This window comes from Trachurus japonicus, chromosome 4 (assembly GCF_045865225.1).
Source record: "Trachurus japonicus isolate A0001 chromosome 4, Traja_1.0".
Lineage (NCBI taxonomy): Eukaryota > Metazoa > Chordata > Actinopteri > Carangiformes > Carangidae > Trachurus > Trachurus japonicus.
Genome location: NC_140910.1, coordinates 12,326,283 through 12,352,081, shown reverse-complemented (window position 1 = coordinate 12,352,081; position 25,799 = coordinate 12,326,283). Strand labels below are relative to the sequence as shown.

The following is a 25,799-nucleotide window of genomic DNA, read 5'->3' as shown; positions in this document are numbered from 1 at the left end:
CAGCCCTATTTCCCATCTTTTGACAGTCTCAAACATACTAATTTACACTTGCATTTTTATCAAAGGCAAAGGAGACAAAGTTTATCTTGACAAGCAATGTCAGTGTAATATTCAAATCCATATACTGATAGAAAACAGTATCACAAAAAAGGCAAAGACATACAGACTGAATATATATTAAAGGCCAAACAGGAATGATTAAAACCTAATTTCCCTGTCTGTGTAAACAGCAGCCCCAGATGATTCCCCGCTCTAGCATTGGGAGGAGAGAAATATAGGAATTTCATGTGGGAATAATTTGTCAATTCTCTTACATGTCATCAGCATGTGGTCGCAGCTTGGCAGAGCGGTGAGGATCCAAGGTCACAGTGGCTATGTGACCAGTAATTGGGTCTACATGGAAATGGCCCATTCTCTCCTCCTGACTGCTGTTTAGAGACACGGTGTCCAGACTGGACTGCTCTTGGTTGACTTGTAGCTTTCCCATCAGTGCGGTAATATCGTCCAGTACCCGCTCTCCTGGGAAGCGCCGCTGCAGAGGCTCTGCTTCATCCTCCATGGAGAACGGGGCGTCCGTGACGTGCAGCACACGGGAAGCCTGGAGGTTCTGCAGGGACCGTGACTGGACTGTGTGAGAAAGAGACATTGGGAAAAGACAAGCAATTTCACACCCTGTGGACACGCAGCAGCACATTTTACAACTGTGCCTTGCATATGCATCTTAAAGGGATAGTTCAACATTTTGGCAAATTGGTGCATTGCCATAATCCCTATAGTTTTAGCAGTAGATTCGTTACCTTTAATTGTTGGTGCAAGCTATTTTTAGAACGGCAGAGCAGAGCCGCGAGCTGCTCAGAGCTACGCTACAGAGGCGGATGGGATTTCTTGGTTTCCCTCATCAAACTCATCAAATACACAATCCAACAACTCCACAACGCCTCCGTAGTGTAGCTCTGAGCAGCTCGCGGCTCTGCTCCGCCGTTCTAAAAATAGTTTGCACCGACAAATAAAAGTAATGAACCTACTGCTATGACTATAGGGATTATGGCAATGAGCCAATTTGCCAAAATGTTGAACTATCCCTTTAATGCATTTAAGACAAACCCTTGAGCAATGAAGTGGAGAATTGATGGATTTTGTCAAGCAGCTCATGAAAAAAAATCCGACCCTTCCTGCTCTGCTCATTTTGCCTCGCGCCTAAAATTTGACACTGATTTTAATTATAAAGTGATAATTAACAGTAAACACACACTGCTCTATGATAACGCATGAGTCTTTGTGTTCTGAGTCTACAAATCCTCAGAGAGGCAAAGCAGGCTGTCAGGCTCTGCAGGTGAGAAGTGCTCCAGCTGTGCATGAGACTGCAGTTCTGACAAGCTGCTCCGCTGTGACACAGGTTCGGGATTAGTTAGTAGGTGGGCACACACAAATCTTTTTGGTGCTGCAGAATACTCACTTCTGACTGGACTGAAGTCTCCTTGGCTGACCTTGGTGTCAGAGAAAGGCTTGAGGCTTGGAAACAGGATTAGGGAGAAAGACAGCAGGAGCACCTAAAAATGTGATAAAAACATCAAATGCAACAGACAGAGAGTTAGAAGGGGATGATGGAAATAGGTGGAAAATGTAGATTCAAGTTGGATTCAAGTCAAAGAAAGTTGGTACTTTAAAATTTGTACTATTCTGGCCACTGGCTCATATTTCTTCTCTGAGTATGCTTTTACAGTACAATGCTCAGGATAATGAAGCAAAGTATTCTGGGACTGGGAATTGCAACTTCTCCATATTCACGGATTTAAAATTCAATTTTTATGATTCTCGTCCACTCGTGTTGCCTTGGGTTTCACATTTTATTCCATTGTACTTTTCAAAGCCAATAAATGGGTTCTGTTCAAATTGTACATTCCTCTCTCTGGGGACTGTGCCTTTCTGTGTCCTTTTGCGATGTCTCGTTCCATTGTGTACGCCTCTAGATAGGCTGTTCTTGAAGGCTAATCCAGCTGTCGTTGCTGTTTGGCTCGCTATCTATTTTTAACGATGAAGCATTTGGAGGGTCTGGGTTTGTTTATCTGTCTGGCACACAGAGGACGTCCGTACCAGTACACATGTTCCAGTCTGAGCTGGCTTGTTGGTTGTATTCATGACCAGAGCCTGCAGTCTACGCAACTGCTCCATTAGCGACCTGTGGAGAGGAAGGAGAAAAAAGGATAGACAAAGATAAGAGAGTATAAAAATTCGAAATGGAAAGAAAAAGACAAAATAAGTGGATTAACAAGGGTCTGTGGGAGCAAGAGGACAAGGCCAAATGCTGAAGGCAATTTCTGAGTGAGCAAACACTGCCAGGAGATTACAGAGGGATGAAAAGGGAAGAGGGAGGTTCTATTTTGAAATCACTCACATGTTGCATTTTTCCAGCTGTGACACTTTCCTCTGAAGCTCCTGGTTGTGTGCATTGCAGGCGGCCATCCTGGATGAGATAAGGAGGCGAGGAGGAAGAGAGGGACAAAGTGAAGTCCTTCACTGAGAAATCCTTATTTGTGATTGTGAAAGTTAAATGGAACTTATCATTAAAGTCCCAATAAGCAGTTTGAATCCAAGACAACGCTGCCTCTTGAGATAGTTTTAAAACTCCCTCTCTGATTGAACAAGGGATTTAAAAGAGGCATACAGGAGATTTTACATGGGACACAGATTTTCCAAAACATTACCATTACATTAATTTACCACCTCAGCAGATTGATGAAGATTTATTATTATTTAACAAGTTTCACATTGTGGTTTTGAAGGAGCTATTCACATAGACAGCTAAAGACAGGTTTTTCCACATTTCTCCCCAATTCATACTGGCAGTGGTGGTGGTGAAAGAAATGAGAAGGATTCTGGCTGGTTGGTTTTAGCTTGTGATAGAGTCATTTTTGAAAATGGAGCCCTTTTTCAATCTCTGTTTCCAGATGGTTCTGTGTATCAAACCTCCTGGGGCATCATGTTAAATGACATGTGGCAAAGGATATAATCAAACATAGATGTCAGAGCTCTACGGCACGGCTGGGCCATCAGGATGTCACAAGGTGACTTTCATAATGAACTGAAATAAAGTGGCCAAGGGCTGCTTTAAGGCCATAGTAGGAAATTAAATCAGTAGTCATTTCATTTGTTAAGTAAAGAACAAATTAGATTCTTACCTGCTCTCAAGTCCGTCGATATACTCCTTCTTCTTCTTCCGGCTCTCCTGGGCAGACTGCTTATTGCGAATCTTTCGCCGTATTTTCTTCAGGATTCTTTCTTCGTACTGATTGACACAGAAAGGGACGTTTTCATTTCGAGCCTCTGCGGGGAAAACTCAGGGAGATGTTAATTGTTTTCATTGTCAAAGTATTGATAGCAATTTACCTTTGTTAGAGGTAGTTGGCCAGGTAGAGTCACCCCCTCCTTCGCTAAAAGCTTCTTCTCATCTTCATTCAGAATCAGCTCTTGAATAGATGGTTGGGATGGCTGTGGGGGCTGGTGGTGAGATATGAATACTAATATTTAAAACATCACCACTGCAGCTTGATTAAATTCTCTCTCTGGCCCCACAGCTCTTCCTCCACCTCCACCTCCCTCTCCCCAGCCCCCACCCTCTCTCCCTAGAGCCTCACAGGAGCTAGTTACATGAGGGCCGACTATCAGGCCGTCTTCATCACTCTCATTTCTTGGCTACCTTAAAGCAATCATGGTGTTATAGAACCTATGTTGCAGTCTGTCACTGTCTCCTCCATCTTATTAAACTGGGCACTGAACATGGAGTCAACACTATGAGGGTGCTGAAGTCCACCCAACTTTATACCCTCAAGTTTCAGAAGCACACATTATTCAGCCTGTGGTGATTTGGACCTTACATGTAGCGTTTAGGTGTTTTTTTTTGAGAATTAAACAATAATGAAAAAACCTAATTACTAATTGTATGCATAGAACCTTTTCTCCCCATAATGCAATTTGGTTATCATAAATATTTATAAATTACCCACATTTTGAATTTGTCAGATGTCAACAATCATAAAATAACTTACACAATATGGGCAACCAAATACAGAATTTAATATTTGTACTATTCTTATTCCCTCTCTCCCAGTGAGAAACTAATGTGGAGTGCTGCAGCTGATCATTTGCATTTTCCAAAAGCCCCACCCCCTTGGTGTGTCCATGATTTCACCAAGTGTTATCAGCCACTTGTTTTTTATGGAAGCACGCATGCACACTCCCACACAAACCCACACAAAAGGTAAACAACAAATTCTGTGCATGAGTCAGGCAGCCAGAAAAAGATACACAAACACTTCGAAGACTCTGCTCGTCTCCCTCCATGTTGCTTCTGCCCCACCCCCCCTCACTGACTGCCATCACAACCAGAATACACTCACTGGCTCGGGAGTGCCAGACAGGAGCAGGTCTTTGACAGTTAGCGGGAAGCCAGAGGACAGCTGTGGCCTGTGTACATCAGAAGGATATTGTGTAATCCTCATCCTGTCCATTGGGAAGCCAGGGTCCCAGCCATCTGCACCCACACAGACACAAGGACACGCATAGAGCACTTGCAAACAAACACTAATTAGACAAGCTAGTGCCATTGTTTTTATTCTGTGAGAAATTATTATAAATTAACAAGACATGACATTTGGAGCTTGGAGGTTGCCTGGATACCAATTACTTGGTTTGGCTCTCATCATGTGTACTTGGATTTTTCATCAGCAGTAACATCTGTGCCCTGGATAGTTTACACTTGTAGATGATTTCAAGAAATGTGTGATATACCACTTCATCCTCTGAGATTCTTGGGGTTCGTATGCAGGAAAGCAGCCAGAAAAAACTACAGTATGAGTGAAATTCAAAATTCACAGTTTTCTCTAGAATCATTCCCTGCCCACCACCATGATGACTGTGTTATTTTATTCTATCAGAGTGAGGTGATGATGTTATCAGAGCTCCGTCAATCTGGACAATAACGACAATATTTCTAATCAAAAATGGCAACATTTCACAGGTTTCTGTTTTTCTTTCTATTCTATGATGAAAAATGTAATATTTTTGGGGCGTGTGGGTTTGGTGGTAAAACAATACAAGACGTCTGAAAACATTTCTTTGAACTAAGTCACTCACAGCATTAAATATTTTAGGATTCCCCTTCTGAATGTTTTTCTTGTGGACTTACTGAGATTAACGGAGACGTTGGCTTCCAGGTCTGCCTTTGTTTGCGGCCTCTTACTGATGTAGCGAGTGTCCCCTGGAGGGCTCTCTGGGCGCTGTGGACTGTCCATGTGGTCTGAGGTCGGGTCCTCACTGATGCCACTGTCACTGTGAGACGGGGACCAGAGTGGTGAGCCTGACACAGAGTCACTTCCACTCAGGAGGGCATTGAGGAAATCTTGGTCTGCCTGTCCCTGTCCTGGTGGTGGCAGCATCTGCTGGGTGACAACACTGATTGCTATCATTAGTCTGTCTGTGTGACATGAGAACATGACAAGAAAGGGAGCAGCCTCTCAAAAAACATACAAACACCAACAAAGTATCCCGAGGATGGATTATACACTTGCTGGAAAGTTAACTGGTATTTGCAGCATTCTTGAGTGACATTAGAGATCCCACAGTCTCACGCACATTTGGGTCCTGCATTGGCCAAGTGTGATGTTTGCCATGGTCTTCTGCCTCCTCATGACGGAGAATTCCATCGTTTTGATCAAACAGCCAGTCGAGCAGCTCAATGCCATCACAACCCTGTGATGAGATCATGACATTAGGATTTTTTTGTCATGTCAAAGACAAAAAGCCATTGAAGGTTTCATATTCTACCACAGCCGGGGAATTCACCACAATCCTTCCTGATCACTCTGTACTGTACAATATGTCCCTCCTAATCTGCGCAGACATCTGTTATCGATAAGACAGTTTCTACAGTAAAGATGAAACCTGATTGTATTCATCTTTTAATTCCTTTCTAAAACATTTTTTTTAAACTGTAGGTTTATTCAGATTTAACATCTAGATTTAAGTTTTTAATTTCCTCTTAAGTCTGAACTTTGCTTTGTGGGATTGTCCCAGTAACCTACAGTATAACTGGCAAACTACATTGCAATAAAAAGAAGATATTTAGTTATTTACCTGATCGGGGTAGTGCTCCATAGTTTCTCTGTTGTTGTGTGGTACAGCAGAGAAGCTCCCCAGAGAACAAAGATATCGGATTTACCGTGCTGTCCTGTAGCTTTGTTCTAGTTCCTAAAGAGTCTTTACTGTATCTCTCAGCTCTTCTTCTCAGGTCCAAAGTTTAAACTCCAACTCAACACACCCAGCCAGCTAGCATGCTTTGCTCCCATTGGCTGTGAGGAAGCACAATCTGATTGGTAGCCAGGAGTACACAGCTGAGGGACTGAATAAATTGGTCTGTCTGGAGGCAGAGGACAAGAAGTCTCCACTTAGGTGTAAAACATCAAAGAGGTCAAAGTCTGTTGTTTCTTTTCCTTTTATTTTTTGATAGCATATTGACGGAAGGATAGCGCTGACCTTTGGCATATATTTAAAACATACAGTGGTCAGGTTCTCGACAACACAAGTCAACAACACTGTTTTTTAAAAAGTAAGTGCAATATATTTTTGTAGCATTTGATACAGATACAAAATCACAAAGTCCTTAAAAAAAAGTTAAAACATATCAAACCCAGAAGAGGAAATTGGCAATGAAATGAAAATGTTGGACCTATTCATACATAACCAATACTATAACCAAAAGGCTGTCTGAATAAAAACCTTTTCAGTTGTCTCAGACGGAGCCAAAAATGTCTATGGATTTCAGCGATAGGAGCAGACCATTTCATAAATTGGATGCAACAGCAGATAAACACGATCAGCTCAACTTGTAGAGCCAGTTTGAGGGACAGTGGACCTAAGAGAGGACTGATTGTATAATGGAAGAGGAGGTCAGCAATACATTTGGGTTTGGGTGTTTGTCCATGCAAGGCCCCAAAGGTTGAAATAGATGTGGATTTAATTGGGAGCCACTGCAGAGAGGATAAAGTTGGTATTATACTGTATGTGATATCTGGTTATTTTTTTGGAAAAAAAAAACAAGAAGTTGGGCTATGGACAGTTTGGAGAAGTTTGATTAAAGGACAGATTAAAGGGAAAAAAAGAAGAAAAAACTAAATGAGAGGAATCATTTTCATCCTTGGTCGTCACATGTCAATGATGCTCTATTGGAAATAAACATGATCACTTAGACTGTCTAATTTGATTCTAAATGTACGGAAATTGGTGTTAGTGTTTGCCTTAAAACTTCTGTCTTATTGTGCTGTATGTAACTGAAACCATCTGCCATCTTTATGGCATCCAAACATTCATTTAAAGACTCAAATAAAAAACAATTTTATCAGTTAATTTTTTTTTTTTTTGTAATGTTGTGCATAGGAAGCAGGGGTAAAGGAGTTCAGTTGTGGTGCAGGAGTCCAGTTATGGTTTGATGATGATGTGTGACTGCAGTTACTAGACCTCAAATACTAACCATCTTGATCCACATTGCTCCTATAGTGCAAAGCAGCAGTTGTGCGCCTGGCATGAGGCCCGAGTGAGAATTAGTCAATAAGGACACAAGTGTATGTGTACCCAAAACAGAATATTAATTATAGCAGATGTTTATAGGCTACTTAAAATGTGTTTTAAACCTCTCATCAGGTTTAAAAGAGCAAGACAACAGAATAATAACCAGTCCAGGGGACAGCAAATGTAAAGAGAGCTGAGTCCTTTGGGACATGGAGGTGTGGACTGACCCACAGAGACTGAGAAACCCCAGTCAGCAAGTTAGGATGAGAACCAATTCAGAACAAGACCTGGAAATACTCATAATCTTTCGCCCATTTGATAGCACACCATGATGAATAGAATTAGAAACTGAGCTAAGGTCAAGCAGCACCAGTGATGAGCTTTTCCCATCATCTATTGTCGTTGTAATGCAGTTTTTGCTGAGTGCAGTTAATGAAAATCTGATTGAAAGGAGTCATACAGGCCAAGTGTTCCTAAAACAGCTATAAGCTACTCAGTCAGGACACAAGAGGCATCTTGGATATTGGCCTTTAATTCATTGGAGCGGAGGTAGATTTGTTCTCAGCAAAGGCTGAACTGTGGTGTGTTTGAAGTGGCTATAGGGACGGAGCCAGCTGAAAGGGAGAGATTGATCATGGTTACAATAGAGGAATAGACTGAATTAAAAACAATTAAAAGCAAGGCTGAGGCAAAAATGTCAAGGGATCCAGATGAGGATTTTGTTTTGTGCAGGAATTTGATGATGTCAAAGGGGTTCAGGATTGTGGAGCAGAAAACTCCAGTGCTATAATGGTTTGATGAAGTGGGGCTATTTGTGCTGATCCTTGGTCCACAACACTTTTTAGAAGGTTATTACTGTACAGTGTTGGAAATGATTGACACTTGTGTAGAGGCAGTGGTGTTAATAATGTGAGACCATTGTAGTAAATCTCTTTTTATTAGATGAAATGAGGTCGGCAAAATAAGAAGTTTTAGCACCCCTCATCATTTCATCCAAACTTATTAAAAGGTGAAGCTGCTGGACCTCCACCATAATTGCTTGTCCTACAGTTCTGCCTTAAACTAGAGAGGAAAAAAATGAAGAAGAGCATTTCAATCAATACACATAGTTTGCATGTTGGTGTGTTATAACAGTTTGAGGAAAGTGGATTATTAAGAGAAACATTTATTTGTAGAACAAGTGGAAAGCTGCCTGGGGCCTCCGAAAGCGCTATTTAAGATAAGGAGGCTTAAAAAACGTGAATGTACTTAAAAACATAAGCACACAGACAATGTGCACAGTTTTTTTAGATAATTTTTTATTGTAAAGTAATTTTTTTTTTCAACCAAGCTTTAGAAATTCTAATTCTCTGTTCTTCTATCCTATCTCATTTCATATCTCCTTTTGACCTTCCACATTGTTTTTGTATTGTAATTGTGTGGTTATTCTACAATCTACATTGTTTCTGTATTTTATTTTATATTATTTTTATGTAAGCGTCTTTGAGCACCTGTAAAAGTGTGTTATAAATAAAATGTATTATTATTATTTATTAATCATGAGATTTAGAGGTTAATTTTCAGATAGAGCTAGGCTATCCATAGCTGTTTTTAGTCTTTATGCTAGGCTGAGATAACCAGCTGCCAGTTCTAGTTACATATTTACTGTATTACGGAGGTGAAAGTGGCACAGCTCTTTTCAACTAACTCTCAACAACAAAGTCAGTAAGCATTTCTCCAAATCTCAAACTATTTCTTTGAATGTCATCGCTTCTCAGCAGAATATGAAACTCCCTCCGTGTGACCACCACAAATGAGTTCTTGGGAGAGTTGCTGTAATAGTCAAAATTTCAGTGGAAAAAAAAAAGAAATATCTTCATGATCTTGCCTTAGAGGCAAAAAGATATTCCACAACCACCACTTTTCTCCGTTCCACCAAAATCACACCCTCACATCCCCTCTGATCTCACGTCCAGGTGGGAAGGTAGAATGAGGCCACTGCCAGCAACCATTATAAACTCTGAGTCACTCATGTCATGTAGTACAGCTGGAGATGGAAATATACTTGAATTGGTGGTAGGGAAGGTGCTGTTGGGAAGATTCAACAAACAAAATGCTAAAGAAGACTGTGAATGATGTACTGTATTAAAGGAATACCCACCCAAAATTCAAATTTCACTCATTATCTACTCACCCTCATGTCGACTAAGAGCTGTGAGAATTTTCAGAGTCCTCCGTCCCTTCTCTGAGTTACGGGGGGTCCACGCAGCAGTATTTGTCCTTATAATGGTTGTGAATGGTGCTCACTTTTCTTCGTCCAAAAAGACACACCAAAAAACATCCAAATACCTCCATGCTGCTCGTCTGTAATGTCCCTCTTCTATTGAAGCCCCAACATGAGAAATTGTTCCGAAAAAAAATTAAATAAGTCTATATTTTAAGCTTGTTTGTAGCGGAAGCTCCCAGTGTCTCGGTTCACTGCTCTTCCTGTGATTTGCACTGACCGGGCGGGCTTCAATACCAGAGGGACATTACATACGAGCAGTATGGAGGTATTTGGATGTTTTTTGGTGTGTCTTTTTGGACGAAGAAAAGTGAGCACCATTCACAACCATTATAAGGACAAATACTGCTGCGCGGACCCCCCCGTAACTCAGAGAAGGCACGGAGGACTCTGAAAATTCTCACAGCCCTTAGTCGACATTGGGGTGAGTAGATAATGAGTGCAATTTGAATTTTGGGTGAACTATCCCTTTAAGTAAAGGGATCATAACAAACAATCGTCCTGTATTAAACAAACCTGTAGGGGATCTGGTGAGGGAAGTTTCTGTGAATCAGCAGTAGCAGGACAGCGGGACAATGAAAATGAGTGAGAGGGTCTTTAGTTTCACATCAACATCTGAAGGCCATGCAGCCACACAATATATAATAGAAGTCAGGAATCCCCACTGACACAATATATCTTAGAAACACAGAAATTATGACACATGATTTTTCATTTCATACAACATACTTTATTTTTACAACACACTTTGCTTCTTGGCCAGTATGTGGTAAAACGTTGGCACCAGGAAGCAGTGGATGTGCTACTGCTTAGAGTTTGATATACTGATACATTTGGCTTAATAGGATTTTTAATTCAATTATTAACTCGTCTGTTTAATTCGCAGTTCAGTTTCTTGTCTCTGCCCTATGTCCCCCTTTGCCCTGTATCTGTTAGTTTAGTTGGTTTGTTAGGTTACCTTGTTAATGTGACCTGAGATGAGTTCTGTTTGTTGCAGCTCTTTTGATTTATTTTTCTCACTTGTCAGTGAATGAAACCCTTCTTAAAAATCATCTGTGATTCCTCCTGTCTCTCAGCGTTGTCCCTCGTGGTGTGATAAGCTAGCTGACAGCTGACACATCACAGAGTTGGAGTTAGCGTGTCTTGCCAGGACTAGTCTATTGGGTTTTCATAAAAGAAGCATTACGTAATCATTATTGCATCGTTATCTAATGGAGGAAGGTTCCAAAGGACAAAAGCTCTGTAGGCCTAATTACTTCACTTCACAGGCTTTCCAGCATGGAAGAAAAACTCCATAAAAAGAAGTATGAAGAAAAGATGCAGGTTTTTACAGTAAGAAACAGTGAGGGTTGAGTGTCATGGTTTCACCTTCATCTTCAATCAGCAGCACTGACAGATAGAAACAAATCTATTTCATGTGCCACCAGTGTGTCTAGCTCTTCTCACTTATCTCTCCTTATGTGTGTGTGTGTTTGACATGGCTCCTAGTGTTTTGACTCTAGGAATTTATATCCTCCACTGTGATAGACACACTACCAAAGGGGGATGGGGCATTTCTTTCACTTTTAACTTTGTGTTTAGAGGCAAACGTTTTTTGTTGTAATTTTAAAAACACAACAGTATTACTCAGTTGATGGGTTGGCCGATTTAACGGGTGAATCTTGGACCCTCTCATCCAAAGCTGATTTAGTGAACAGGACAAACAGCAGAAAGTGACGGTGTGTAGTGCGTGGAGGGGCTCTTTCCTGCCATTGTAATTGTGTTTTTGAATAGTGGGGTGGGGGTGGGGGGTTTATCTGATAAGACTAATAAGAATAAATGGTAGTAGAGTTTTACAGACAGCAGGCAATACACAGGTTCAGGTAGTAGAAGATGGTGCGCAGTAGATTCAGACTGTAGGCTAGCTCTGGAGATGGAGGGACCTTAGATACTACAGGAGCAGAGAGAGAGAGAGAGAAAACAACTGGATGATGCAGTGATTTATTAAAAGTTTAATTGTCTTGTCAGCAGCACAACCTGAGGTTGGATTAGAAGTACAAAGCCAGGACTGTAGAAACGAATGGCTAATTAAAGGTTAAAGTACATTTTATGAACCAAGCAGGAGGTAAATAAATAGATAAAGATAATAAAAAACAGGCCACTCCCTCCCCAGCAGTATTATGTTGAATAACAGAACAAACTCCCTTTTAGTCGTGTGAATGTCTAATTTGTGGGTGTGAAGTGGTCGATGGGCTGGGATGTAGTAATGCCAAGAGCATACTGTGCTGCCATGAACAAGCCTTCACCTGTGCCTCAGGAGACACTGCCTTCAAATCATAAGGTCAGCAGGCTGACAGCACTGTGAAATATTAATTTGAAGGTGTGGAGGATGCAGTCAGCCACTTGGCTCACTAAAATTGCCATGTCTTGTCTTTTTTTTTTTTTTTTTTTTAAATTACTCTATGTCTTATCATTTCTTTTTTTTTAATCTGAGGGGGTGTGTTTGAGATGGATAGTTGCCATGACGAAAGCTCTGCAGCGGAAGTAGAAGCTAACTGTGCATAATGAATGAATTGAATTGGATAGAGTAGCACTCAGATAGAGTTGTTGATGAGCTGATATGACATTTGACATAGGACGATTAATTCCCCATTTGAATGCTCTTGTTGTGTTTCCTATTCTGAAATTGGGGTCAGATGACAACATATTCCTATAGTTGCAAGCCTCTGAAGACAACACCACAGAGTGATGCTGAAGGCCAAATGCCAATCATTACTGTAAATGCCAATCTGTCAAGAGTTGTCGCACTGTGAGACCTCTCAGGCAGCATGCATAATTTGAAATAAAGATGCCAGTAAACATTAATTTCCCGCACAAAAATCATAAAGCTTCATTCTGTAATGAATAGTATGGAACATGATGGACAGCTCGTTATGATACTGTTGTGTTGTGTATCATGAAGCAGGACAATTCTTTAGCACAGAGGAAGCTCCAGGTTTGACACTGTAGAGACTATAGTGGTATGTCAGGGCAGAGATGTGTGGGATTGCTTGCACTGACTGTCTTGTGTCTTGACTGTCTTGCTTGATGAAGTCGTGACAAACAAGAGCAGAAAGAAGCACTGAAAACTTTTAATTCTTAAAGTCAATGATGAACAACACAAACAGAGCTTCTGCTACACACACATACACGTTATTTTGTTAGAATGAATGAGTTCATTTATTGAGTCAAACCTACAAAAGCTGTGTGCCGCTAGAGTTACAGGTATTGAATGAATCTGTAATTTGTTCATTTCGATAAAATGATGCATTAAGGTTTAGCAACTGGAGTGTGAATAGATGTTGAAGAAGAAAATATAAGAATCTTCTTTGTATGAAAGGTTTTGAAGCACATACTTCCACCAAGGCCAAACACCTATCACACACAAGATCCACATAATTGTGTGTATACTGTCTGATTTCTTACATCAAGATCAATTCATTAATTTACTTAGGAGTTAGGGAAAATATTTTTAAAAAATGCCCTGTCTCACAATGTTTAGGAAAACAATAAACTTCAATAGGCCCCTCCCCCACGTTTGGTACACACTGGTTAGATATTTTCTGTGCAGTCCTGCTTACAAAGAGTACAAGGAAACAGGCTGACGAACACAGGTGATTCACGTTCTTCTAGGTGTGTTACAGTGGTGTGGTGACAGTTACTTTGCTTCCCAGAAAGAAGGTTCTGGGTTCCATTCCCTCTCTCAGTGGATTTTGCATGTGGTCTGCGTGGGTTCTCTCTGGCTACTAGGTTGATTGGTGACTAAACTGACTGTGTGAGTGTGTGTGTTGTTTGTGTCTATCTGTGTCCCTGAGATAGACAAATGAATGGATAGGTGCAGGTTAATATATGCAAGCCAATATTACATAGACAATGATACGATGAGGTGTGTACGAGTTTAAATTGAATAATTTGGCTTTCACTGGATAGTGGTGGATGGCATCCACTTATTTGAATGGAAACAGTAATAGCTAGCCAAAACAGTTCTCTGCTCCAGTCATCATTTTACCTTCTGTAGTTTTACCATGCCTAAAGTGAGAGTTAGATTTTGTGACACTAGCTCCTGTCTCAGTTCTCTTCTACCATCTCTCTCTGGATGCTGCCCAGCTGAGCCTGGCCTTGCTCTAGGCGGACTGACAGAATACAGACACTGGAGGACAAACAGGAACATTACCACACAGCTGTTTCCTGTGGCGACCAATTGTCATTTTACCACATTCACTGCGGTCTCTGCATTTGACCTTTACCCGGCTGTGCACTAGGAAAACACAAATTTGATGGAGATGACAATCCTGCATCACAGCTACACCACTGTTTCCCATTTGTTTGATAAGAAATCAATCACATGGAGGAGACGCACTATCTTGTCTTGCTGAGTAGCACGGACGGCTGTTACTAATACACCGGGGAAGACGAGCACAACACATTCAATGGGGAATGAACACGTTGCAGGCCGACATTAAACTCTAGACTTTTCAGTGAATCATGGCTGCTCTCTAGTGGCTACAATTCGCCCTGAGAAAAGTGGCAGAAATACTGTTTACTTGAAGTAGCTTCTCTTAAAGCTGCTATGACTAAGACGATCCACCCTGTTATCAGCATTGTTGCAATTTAATTTTCTTTTTAGATTGACAAATCAATTATTTGATTCAGAACCTGTTTCATTTCCAGGTCTGGTAAGAGAACGTCATTTTAAACTTACTTTACACTTTAAGTAAATGTTACTGCATTACATGTATGTGTATGTGTGTGTATTATAAAACCATTAAATTAAAAAATGTCTTTAGGCGACCAGGCATTAGTATTTCATTGCTGTTCCCAGATCAGTCAGTTTCCAGTCTGTGTCTGCAACTGATAATTAGAAATATGGACTTATTTGGCATTAGGAACTCAGGTGTTAGGAGCACTAATGTAGTCTAGCACATCTGTCCTCAAATGTTAATGTGATCATAATTGTTGTAGAGAGCTGTTGATAGGATCATTTTGGAGGATGTGCTGTGTGCTGCTGTTGAGCTGTAGGCTACTAAATGTGCAGAAAGGTCTTGTTGGTATGAAGCTTCTCTATGAAATAAAGTGTGGGAGTCAAACATTAACATACATGTTATCTTAAGGGATGTGGATTCTTTATTTGTATTGTATGTTTTAAATTTAAATCCAGAGCACTTCTTACTCCAGTTTCCTCAGGATTGCCAGTTTGTGACTATAAGAATTTTACTGGTAAGGCAAATGTACATTTTGCCTTAGGGACAATACATATCTTCTCTTCCCATGGTTTTTAAATGTCAGAGTTATAGTTCACATGGAAACGTTTCAAGAATATATTAAAGTTTCTCAAATATTTATGACACCTCTTTAATTATTGCTGTCAGAACAAACAAACAAACAAAAACTTTTTTGGATTGTTATTTTAGACACAGATGGACAGAGGAAGACTTAAAGAAAGATGACTCAAGTTCTTACAGTAGGAGGATAAATAATTAAGTACATCATACACATGACATGGTGATGTCATACTCAATGGGGTGGATATGGACTGGTTTTGCAAACAAACCTATCCTGCTCAGCTGCCAAAGAGACTGATCCATCCCTGTGGATTCTCCTTCCACTGGCAATTTAAGCTGATATAATTGGACAGTCATGGAATAAGGGTTGAACAAAGAAATAAACAACGAAGACATTATTGCTTTGCTGGCAGTATATGTTTACATTTATTATCTTCTCCTGCTCAAATCTCACTGTGAGGTTGTTACAGTATCTTCGGTTTGAGGATTGTTTACATTGTGGTCATTTGCCTGTGTGTGTCTGTTAAGACTCCACATCTTTGTTCCATTCGTACCAGGTTGAGCTCCTTTTTTATTGCTGGCTTTGTTGTATTTGTATTATTTTTTTCAGAAAGAAACAATCCAACAAAGATCAAAGGCTAATTATAATTGGGTAGAGTTTTTCCTCAGAGGTAGCTTGTAAAAGTTCAAATAGAAACTACTGCCAGGAGCAGACAATGAGTCCTTTCAAGTTGATGTTGCATTTTAAGCCATGTTTAGATTTGATGGTCGTCCTGTTTTAAGTGAAGAAAAATGTCTGATTTGTCTTTATTATGAACTATACTTATACGGTATGTTTTTATTAGAACTGATAAACTGACAAGGCCTTATACACACAAGGGAGGATTGGCCCCAAGTAAAACCCATTAGGATGGAGTTAATAGTTGTGCTTTACACCTCAGGAGCAATACTTGTCACAAACGTACTCCGTTGAATGACCCACAGATTGTATAAAAACAAGGAAGGCTGAAAAACATGCTTGGATATTGACATCTGTGTGGGAGGAGAGTTTGTGGCACCTGCCACCAATATCTCCTACGGGGTCGCAAAAACAGCAGCTGTTCGCTGATCCTGAAACAGCCCCATCTCACTTCACCTAAACTCAATAGAGCCAAACACATTTCCCCACTATCACTTGCATAAACACCAACATTTCCACATGCTACCATTATAACGCCAGCCTTCAGTACAACAAAGTTTCCCACGACAGCTGCTCTTAATACCACAGTTGTGCAGCAGCCTCATCTGCATACACTGTGCCAACGCACAGAGATAACCAGCCGACTGAGAAGGCCAAATATTCAGAGCTAATTTCTAAGCTCTGTTTGTTTGGCTGGCAGTTTGATTTCTGCAGATATGGATTAGTAACAGCAAATGTGATATTTAAGACACAGCCTGAGGGGAACTGGCAATAATTCATTAAAGGTTAGTCATTATTTAGACTCGGGTGTCCTTACGTGACTGGTATTACTGGTGAGGAAAATCACAACGGAGGCAAGGCAAGGCAAGGCAATTTTATTTGTATAGCCCGTTTTTACAAACAGTTTGTCTCAAAGGGCTTTACATGGCATCGTAACAACATCCTCAACGGAGCAAAGCTTCCATCCGGTGGTAACAAACTGTAAGTATAAATCGATTTGGAGTCAGTGATTTCTTGTTGATGTGCTGCATTGCTGAATCCTACAATAGAGTGGCCATGTTATTCAGATAATCAACAAACATCAGGAAACCACTTTATCCTAATCTCTGTGACACACTCTGGATATACATACTATACTTCAAAAATAGACGCAGATTCCTGTGTAAGAACCTGGATTATTGTCATTTCCACACATCGTCCAAGTCTTCTGCATCTTCTGTTTCAAGACTGCACTTAACTTTTCGGTGACATTCCCTGCCTTTTTTTCCCTTCTATTTGTAAAGACAAATTTACTCTCAGTAAATTGGCTAGAGTTGAGTACATGAATGAGTGAAAGGCAACCCACCTTGCAGTCTCTCTGAAATTATGTGTTTTCTGGTGATAATTGTATTACTGTAATAAGAAAACAGCAGTGACATAGACAATCATATAATGGGGACAGTTGTAAAGGCTTCCCAAATTACAGCAAAAAACAGAAAAAGATTGCTCTGGAGGCTGGCCATTTCTCCCTCATACAGTATAGCAAAGCAACAACCACACTGGATAATAGGGTTCTTGGTTTTGGATGATAAAATTAATCTTCAAAATGTATTTTAAAAAATCGTTTTCAGTGATATCTGCCCTTCTCTAATCATGCAAGTCCTATAATATGCAGTAAGAGACGTGGTGCAGGAAATGAGAGTCTGCTTCAGGTTCTTCTGTGGACTGAGAACAACCTGTTCAGTAGGAGGAAGGCAGGAGAGGAGCTGTGGCTGAATCTAGCAGCTGCCAGGAACTAACCAAAATTAGTTAATATTTAAAAAAAGAAAAGGCTGGGATGATGTGAGAAACATTTAAAGCAGAAGTTTGCAGAATATTTGTGTTAATATTAGTCTTAAATAGTTCTATCTTCCGACAGCAATCACATCTATAGAGTGTTTGGTCTGAAACACGGGTCTGTCAGTCACTCTGCTCTGCTGTAAGCCGAGGAGAAAACTTTCCTTGTATCCTACAACCTTTATCCAATGAGGAGAGAGAACGGCATAAAGGGGCGGTCCTCTCTGTGTGTGCAGCCAAGGGATGCGCGTGAATGTGGTGACGTAGGGACGAGGGCGGGGACTGCTAACTCCATCTGCTGACAGGAAGTTAGACAAAACCACCGGATCGCTTACTTCTGCTTTAAACATTCAAATCTGTATTGGTAAAAGATTATCGAAATATTTGACTATATTTGGGTTAATTGAAGACAGAGTCCCTGTTTAAATTCCCCTGATACAGTTCAAATCTGATGTTTTCATAAACAACATTTTGCCAATGAATTGCGGTATAGGGCTGACCGATTAATCTTATTTTCATCATCATCGCAATAAACACATTGCAAAAGGTTGCCTGAAATGCGATGAGTACGTGTTATTTTCTGGTGCCATGCCTTCACACTCACTTGTAAAAACGTAACGTAACCCATAATCCGTAATCCCTTGGATAGTGATGGTCCTCTGACACCTGAGGCTCTGACACATGCTTGGCAGCTCAAGCAGTTGTATTGAACCTACTGTGCTGAGGTGTGGTTTGGTCACATGACTAGTTGAGTATTGCAGTGAGTGCTGCAGACATCTTGCGACAATGTAGCATATGTTCGATTCCTGACAGAACTGAGTGTTATTTAGCTCATCTATTAAACATTTAGAAATGAGATTGCATTTGCCTATATAGCCTACACTATTTAACATCTTTACTATTTAGATTACATTTTATAGTAAGGGCATTTTAGCAGACATTTGACCAATCTGGGAACTAAATCCTTACCAAGAAATTTCTTCACAATTGTCTTTAGGAACATGCGTAATATGATGTCTTAAAATGTTGAAATTCAACTCCCGTGGGAAACCCCCTAAAAAACTACTCAAAGTTGGGGTACCCGTAACTGGATTTTTGAACATTCCGTAATGTTAAATTTGGCCTTAAGTAACTTCTGAGGGGTCAAACTAGGGGTTTTTCATGATCCTAAGTTGATCGCAAACATTAGTTTTACACCCAAAACACTCCTTGGTGGAGAAAAAAACAACCACACCCACTTTTCTTGTTCATCGGAACCCCCATCACCACCACCAATAGAATGTATTGCAGAGAAGCCATTCCTTAGCATTGCAGAGGTTGTGTCACTACTAAATACTCAATATAATATAACTTATATTCTATAGCCTTTTTTCTATAGGACATACACACCCTCCAGGATTTTGTGGTGTCGCTAAATTTATTAAAAAAGTTATTATAAATGTAATTTATTATGCGGACCGGTAGCAAGCAGCGAGAGAGAAAATACAGTGGACATGCACCAGATTTCACATACCAGCAACAACTGAAACAAGTTTGTTCGAAATGAAGATAGGAAAAGCACAAAAAATACACAGTGGTGCTACATTGATTGCAAACATGATCATGTTAATCTGCACACACACTGAGCATCAATCTCCATCGAGCATCCAGGCTCTTTTTGAAGAATGGAAAAAGATAGATGTTGCAGTGTGTCACAAACTTGTTCATTCCAGCTTGGGCCTATTGCTTGGTCATGACCGTATGGTAGCTGTTGTAGTGTATTATGGGATTTGTAATGTGAGTAATGTGAATGCTATATTGGTGGGCCATTATTAACATAATATTTTTCTTGAAGGCCATATAAAAGTGTATCGCAGGACAGATCTCCCCCAGGTTTTTGACATGACATTGACGTGTGTGCTAGATGTCCAACAATGTAAAAAGGTAGAATATAAGTTATATTAAGTATTCAGTAGTAATAGTAGATGCTTTTTTGTGACATTAAAGAAAACCTCTGTCATGCACAGGAATAGCTGATCTCTAATGTATTCTATTGAGTACAGTAGATCACCTTTATTATAATAGCCTAAACCTAACTGCAAAAATTCTCGCGATGACAATTAGGCCTACACCATGTTTTCCTAGCTTGATAGCTAATGGAGCAGTCAGCTAGCATTTAGGAAAATAAAATGGTCAGATGGTCATCAGATTCAGTCGTACATAGGAGTTGGCTAACTAACCATATTATTTACTGTTAGCCAACTAACAACCATTTTTGTAAGACTTTGATGCCTATCTCTATAATGCATTATAACTATACTTATAATGAGTTATAATGTGGTTATAGCATTGTATAACTATAATTATAAACATTAATAAAATATCATAAGGCTTATCATCATAACACACTATAAAGCATTTTATGATGACTTATAAGGTCAGATATTATAATACGTTATAACTCGCTGTGATCATAATGCTTTATAACAATAATCATAACACACTATAAAGCATTTTATCTTGACTTATAAGGTCAGGTATTAATAACTATTAGGAACTCGCTGACAAAGCTCACATCGATAATGCATTAAAAATATAGTTATAATGCATTACAATTGGCTCATAGTCGTGTATAACTATCATTATAAATACTCATAAATTATCATAAGGCATTATAACAATTAGCATAACACATTATAGAGCATTATAACTCTATTATAATACTTGACCTTAAGCCATTATAAAATGCTCTATGTTCAAAAATCCAGTTACGGGTACCCCAACTTTGAGTAGTTTTTTAGGGGGTTTCCCACGGGAGTTGAATTTCAACATTTTAAGACATCATATTGCGCATGTTCCTAAAGACAATTGTGAAGAAATTTCTTGGTAAGGATTTAGTTCCCAGATTTTCATATATTGCCCTTACTATTAGGATAGAATCTGATTCATAGCACCAAATATCAGGCTAAGCATAGAGCTAGCCTACTGCCAAATAAGAAACATGGTCTTCAACATGAGTTGGAGTTTGTTTACAACGCACAAGCTTTCCACTCTTCTCTGTTTTTGATGTATTTGTGTGGCAGTGTTACAGTGCCACCACAGGCCTGGCATAATACTACAGCATATAGAGTCGTTTTCAGAAAGACACAGGAACTGTATAGTTAATATGTGTGTGTGTGTGTGTGTGTGTGTGTGTATACAATAATATGCACTGGATATTTGCTGATTTATTACAAGTCTTATTGTCTTCACAATATTGAACAGTGTCATTACACATTTTGCTGATATTGTACAGGCCTAATTATGGGCGAAGCAAAGTTGGTATAATCATAGTTTAGTGCACGATTATTAAGACAGCTAGTTACATCGAGCCCAAGAGCAAGAGCCAGTTCTCTGCCCCCTTTCCACTAATGACTACATTCACGCTGCTTCCTAATTGGAATTAAAGGCATGACATTGAGTTGCACAAATGTTTGTATAGTCGGTGTGCTTTTGAATTCTTCTCTTGTCTTTCAATTATTTACACTTAACAGACAGGAACAGGGAATTTATAGGATGTACAGACATTTCTCGGTGCTGTTCTTTCCAGTTTTGACAGCTCAGTATGTGGGGGTCTCATTAGAATGAAATAAACTGGAAAAGGACTTTTTATATATTTTAGGCTGAAAAATTCTGGCCGACAATCTTTCAGCTATTAAAGCGCAAGTTTATTTTCTTAATCATATTCAGCACTTTCAATGGCGGCAACGGGGCCAACATGCTGTTCTTTATAGGAAAAGGTTCTGATCGATATCAAACAGGTCCACTCTACTTTTAGACCAGGGACTAAAGGCCTGGAGAGAAAGGTGCAGCACACTGAGGCCACAGTTCAGTCCGCTCTTATCACATCCCATCAGCCTGTTAAGTCACTGGTCCATAAAACTGTCTCCAGAGTGATATGCCATCATCACATCACACCCTAATTTTCTTGAACAACACCTTACACTTGAACAAGCATGCTTTGCAATGCCTAACCAGAGTGAAATGGTGAATTAGGCACCAGGGGACACCTCCAACTCTGGCCGCTTGTTAAACAACCACCATCACCACTGCACTCTCAAAACTTTACCATGCCAGCCCAAGCAGAGAAGAAGCTTTCATTTAACAGCAAAAATGCTGCTGCACGATTAGTATTGTCAAGTTCCTCATTGTCTTCGGCTCATAACAAGACGGCATATGGCAAGTTAAGCTGTGTGGATGCTTTTTCTGCTGATGAGCATCGCTGTGTTTGCACAATATGCAAGTGAGGTACTGGATGTGGGAGAATAATGTTGAATTTGAGTAATTAGGAAGTGAGTGTGTCTGTCGGACTGTCTTAACTGTATTGCTCCAAGTGCACACAGAATGCAAAATGACTCCCCTAGCTGTCTTTGTATCCCTCTGGGCCCTCCGGACTTCCCAAGCTGAACAGATCGAGCCGGGCTGCCTCCCTCTCAGGGTCCAGACTGGTTAACAAGCAGCAGAATAAACGCCAGCCAGTTAAATTGTATGTAACTTTTTAGTTCGCACTAATAGTGTGACCTTTATTGATTTCTTGTCTCTGCCTTCAGCTTGGCAAAACACTAATGGCATTGGTCAATAAAGAACCATGAAGTGGAAGTTCTCAATACCCTTCCCCCTGCGCTGACCACATCCCTAAAAATAGCCTCTCAGCCTCCCTCAGAGGCGGCTGAGCCAGTGCCATGACAGCTCAGTGCTCTTATTCAATATGAGCTGCACTGTTTGTTTCCTCACTGCAGATGTAAGCAGGCTAACATGCTGAGCCATCCGCCAAACACATCCACTTCGACCCCTGTCCCTGCCAACTCCCATTCAGATGGCCAGCCACATTCAGTGAGTACCCTGCCTCTTTTAATCAATACATTTATAACACGATGAACTGGGCATAAAATAACACTGCGACTTGGGCGCGCAAATCGAAATCAAACAGCAGTTTCAGCAGCTGTATCTTACTCTGCACTCTGGGACCCACTGCTTCACAGAATTACATTCACATTTCAAAAGAACAAGTTTACAATAAAAAACGTCTGTGTAGCTCCCACCCACTGTTTTATTGACTGGTAATGTCAATGTGTACCCCTGCCTGCTCATGTCTATCCCTCTACACTTGCACTTATTGAACTTTGCAGAAAGAAATATTATGAGCACAGTTCAATAGAGCTGAAATTATCCCCCACTTCTGCTCCAAAGAAAACAACCATCTGCTCTGGACAACTTCTCAGCACTGAACTTTGTTGACCAATCTGTTCTCCCTGCAAAGCGTGGCTCTTTGGATGTGAGCCTATCCTCACTAGTGTATGAGTTTACTGGTGAATCCAGAGCAGCACAGCCAGGAGAGGCAAAGTCTCTGGCAAGGCAGTGTAGCCGTTTGTAAGTGGGAGCCTGAGTTCTGGGAGGGGGACCCCTGCAGTGCTGCTTCTCCACAGTAAGAGAAGCAGCAGTGGTATTATTGATTCACCTTGCAGGCTTGAGCCTGCTGTCACAGACAGTATATCACTTTATTTAATCCACTGTTAAATGGGCTGCAATTAGAGATCTGTCCAGCAGATGTGTTTTAGCTAAAGGGTGCTTTGCGGCTGCATGGCTTGTTGAATGTTTGTTTTGTCAATGTTGGTCTAATTTCAGCATTTTATTTAGATGATGGATTTGGGTCTGAGTACTTAGAAGGCAAATGATACAAATAAACCCTCTCTTGGGGGATTAGTCTTCTTGCTATTTGAAAATGACTTACAGTAAGTCTCCTAATTGTGGTTAATATTTACTGGTCCCTTGCCTCAATCTAATGAATGACTGCTGATTACAATACCACCTTATTCATGTAGGGCACTTGTGACTGGAAGCATTGATCAGTGAGTATTACTTACCTTCTATCATTTAGGAGACGTACTTGCCACCTTGTATTCATACTTTTAATTGAGATGTATATGTCAGCACAATGACTGTGTTTTATGATTCAAAACTTTAGATAAAATATTTTAAATGATGAAGCAATTGTCATATTTCATGTCATTCACTGAAAAAAAAGTAAAGTAGTAAAACCTTTACAACATTATTTTATTGTACTCTAAAACTTTTGAACATATCCTATCCTTTCTACAAATCTAGAAATTAATAAAAGAATACAAAAGAACCTGTACTGAGTACCATCTTTTCATAGCTACAGTATTGGTGAGAAACTGAAGTCAGATCAGCCCTCTTCCTATACAACTGTCACATGCAGAACAATTTCCGGGTCTTGTAAACATGACCAATTGTATATCAAAATCAAATTCGGTCCTGGGTCCTGTGGCCTGTTTTTCCATTTTATATTGATCGGAACCTCAAATTGAAAATATTAAAAATGTTTTTAGTATTATATTTTTTAAAAAATAACAACAACAAAAAAAAAAACAGTCACTTTTTAATTTTTCTGATTTTTGATTGTCAATTGAAAATGGAAAGAACGAATGGATACACTGTTTTTGACCTTTTCATGGAAAATACTTTGACATTTAAACTAGTAGACTCCACATAATGGCAAAACATAATGTTTCTTCTTTCCTGTCACATTAATCATCTAACAACAGCTCAGATTTATCTTAGGAACCTTTGTAGGGGTTCAAGCTACGTATTGGGAACCAGTGGATCAAACTGCTTAAATGTGTAGTTCCACCTCCAGCAGCAACAACAACAGCACAACAACAAAATACAGCTAAAACAATGCGAAAACAATCTAATAAACAGGAGTTTAAATGCTGGATGATCAGCCTGAGCAAATGTACAGGAGTAGCCTACTTTTTAAAATAAAAGATGGCTGTCCTGCCTGACCTGGATGCAGGAACAGAAAAGAGACATCATGACCCCTGCACTTTTCCTCAAATGTTAAAAAGCTCCATGAAGGATTGTGCTCCACAAACATGGTCAGTCCTGCTCTAAAAGCTGCTCCGAGCCCACATGTCAGTTTACACTGAGCCAACTGATGAGCCTCCATGAGTTGAAGTACCCGCAGAGTGACACTGGGTGGCGCTCCAGAGCGTCTAATGTCGCTGCTGTGCGTTTTATTCCGCCTCTATCACTCCCTTTCTGCCTTGTACTGTGTGTGCGTGTGTGTTGTGTGTCGGATAGAAAGTCAGCCTGGTTTCCAGCTGAGTGCTTGCTCTCTCACAGTGTGTGTGTGTGTGTTGTCATTATTATCCACTCTGCTCCCAGCTCAGAATGGCCAGATTCACTCAGACTGAAACAAGAAGGCAGCACCATCCACAGCAGCCCCAGCCCGCTCACTCCAGCCTGGTTTTCACCGGACCGGGGGCATCGCCGACCCAACAACCACTACTTCTTATCCCACATCAGCACCAGTACCCTCAGATCACATTTCCGAAACCCATGAACGGGTCAGAACCCATTTCAATTCATCCGGAGAGCGGCAACATGAAAGACCAAGATGCCATTAAGCTGTTTATCGGGCAGATACCGCGGAACTTGGAAGAAAAAGACCTGAAACCCCTGTTTGAACAGTTTGGGAAAATCCACGAACTGACAGTTCTCAAGGACCGATACACCGGCATGCACAAAGGTAACGTGTCGCCCCTCGAATGGCTACGAGGCCCATTTAAAGCTTAATAACTGCTTATTATTACGTCTGCCTTGAGAGCGGATTTCAGTTAAATAGTTTTTTAAGGAAAATGTGTATATCTGTCACTTTTTTTTTTTTTTTTTTTAAACACGTTATCAGGCTTCATCCAGAAATGATCAGTCTAGTAGCTCTTCCCAAAATATTCATCAGTGTCATCATGTGCATCATTGCCTACATATTGTCATCTAACATTCATGAGGCTTGGCATTTTGACCTCATTCTGGTTGTTTGGTTTGTTATTTTAAGTTCTGACATGTGAAGGCGGTTGAATATTTCCCTGAGCCTTTTGTATTCCCATCTTGATAATTCCACTTTTGCGTGCAGCCAGATTGGCATTTTATTTTTTTTTAAAATATATATTGTGAATTCCTTCCTTATGAGGAATGATAGGGTGACAGTGTGTTGTCCGCGGTTTTATTTGATTTTATTGCTATCGGAGAGTATTTTCTTAACGCGCTCTTAAGTGGGGCAGAGGCGCTCGGAGAGGATGCATTTTTAAAGAGCCTTCCCTTGCCAGTCCCATCTCTTGCGGAGGGACGGCATCATTTA

The 25,799-nt window shown here is 40.3% G+C and overlaps 2 protein-coding genes across 19 annotated transcripts in view; one reads left to right on the top strand and one right to left on the bottom strand.

Moving 5' to 3' along the window:
* Positions 1-120: 120 nt before the first annotated feature.
* creb3l3a (cAMP responsive element binding protein 3-like 3a) lies at positions 121-6,271 on the bottom strand. Of its 3 annotated transcripts, none has more exons than XM_085773966.1 (10): positions 6,133-6,271; positions 5,632-5,748; positions 5,186-5,451; positions 4,398-4,531; positions 3,388-3,498; positions 3,180-3,286; positions 2,396-2,464; positions 2,095-2,179; positions 1,457-1,550; positions 121-627 (listed from the first exon to the last, which is right to left on the bottom strand). In XM_085773966.1, the coding sequence occupies exons 2-10, from the start codon at positions 5,739-5,741 to the stop codon at positions 311-313; spliced, it is 1,293 nt and encodes a 430-aa protein (XP_085630092.1). In that variant the 5' UTR covers positions 5,742-5,748; positions 6,133-6,271; the 3' UTR covers positions 121-310. The 3 variants fall into 3 exon arrangements, with proteins under 3 accessions (XP_085630092.1, XP_085630090.1, XP_085630091.1); XM_085773964.1 differs by having other exon boundaries at positions 5,186-5,435; XM_085773965.1 differs by having other exon boundaries at positions 3,388-3,489; positions 5,186-5,435.
* Positions 6,272-24,712: 18,441 nt separating this feature from the next.
* Positions 24,713-25,799, top strand: part of celf5a (cugbp, Elav-like family member 5a) — a 200,246-nt gene continuing 199,159 nt past the window's right edge. For 9 of the 16 annotated variants that reach the window (XM_085773952.1, XM_085773953.1, XM_085773943.1 and 6 more), the window contains exon 1: positions 24,733-25,190. In XM_085773952.1, coding sequence (XP_085630078.1) covers positions 24,833-25,190 — 358 coding nt within the window. In that variant the 5' untranslated portion in view covers positions 24,733-24,832. Of the gene's footprint in view, positions 25,191-25,799 lie in introns of all 16 variants that reach the window. The other 7 variants (XM_085773945.1, XM_085773944.1, XM_085773950.1 and 4 more) reach the window with 3 other exon arrangements.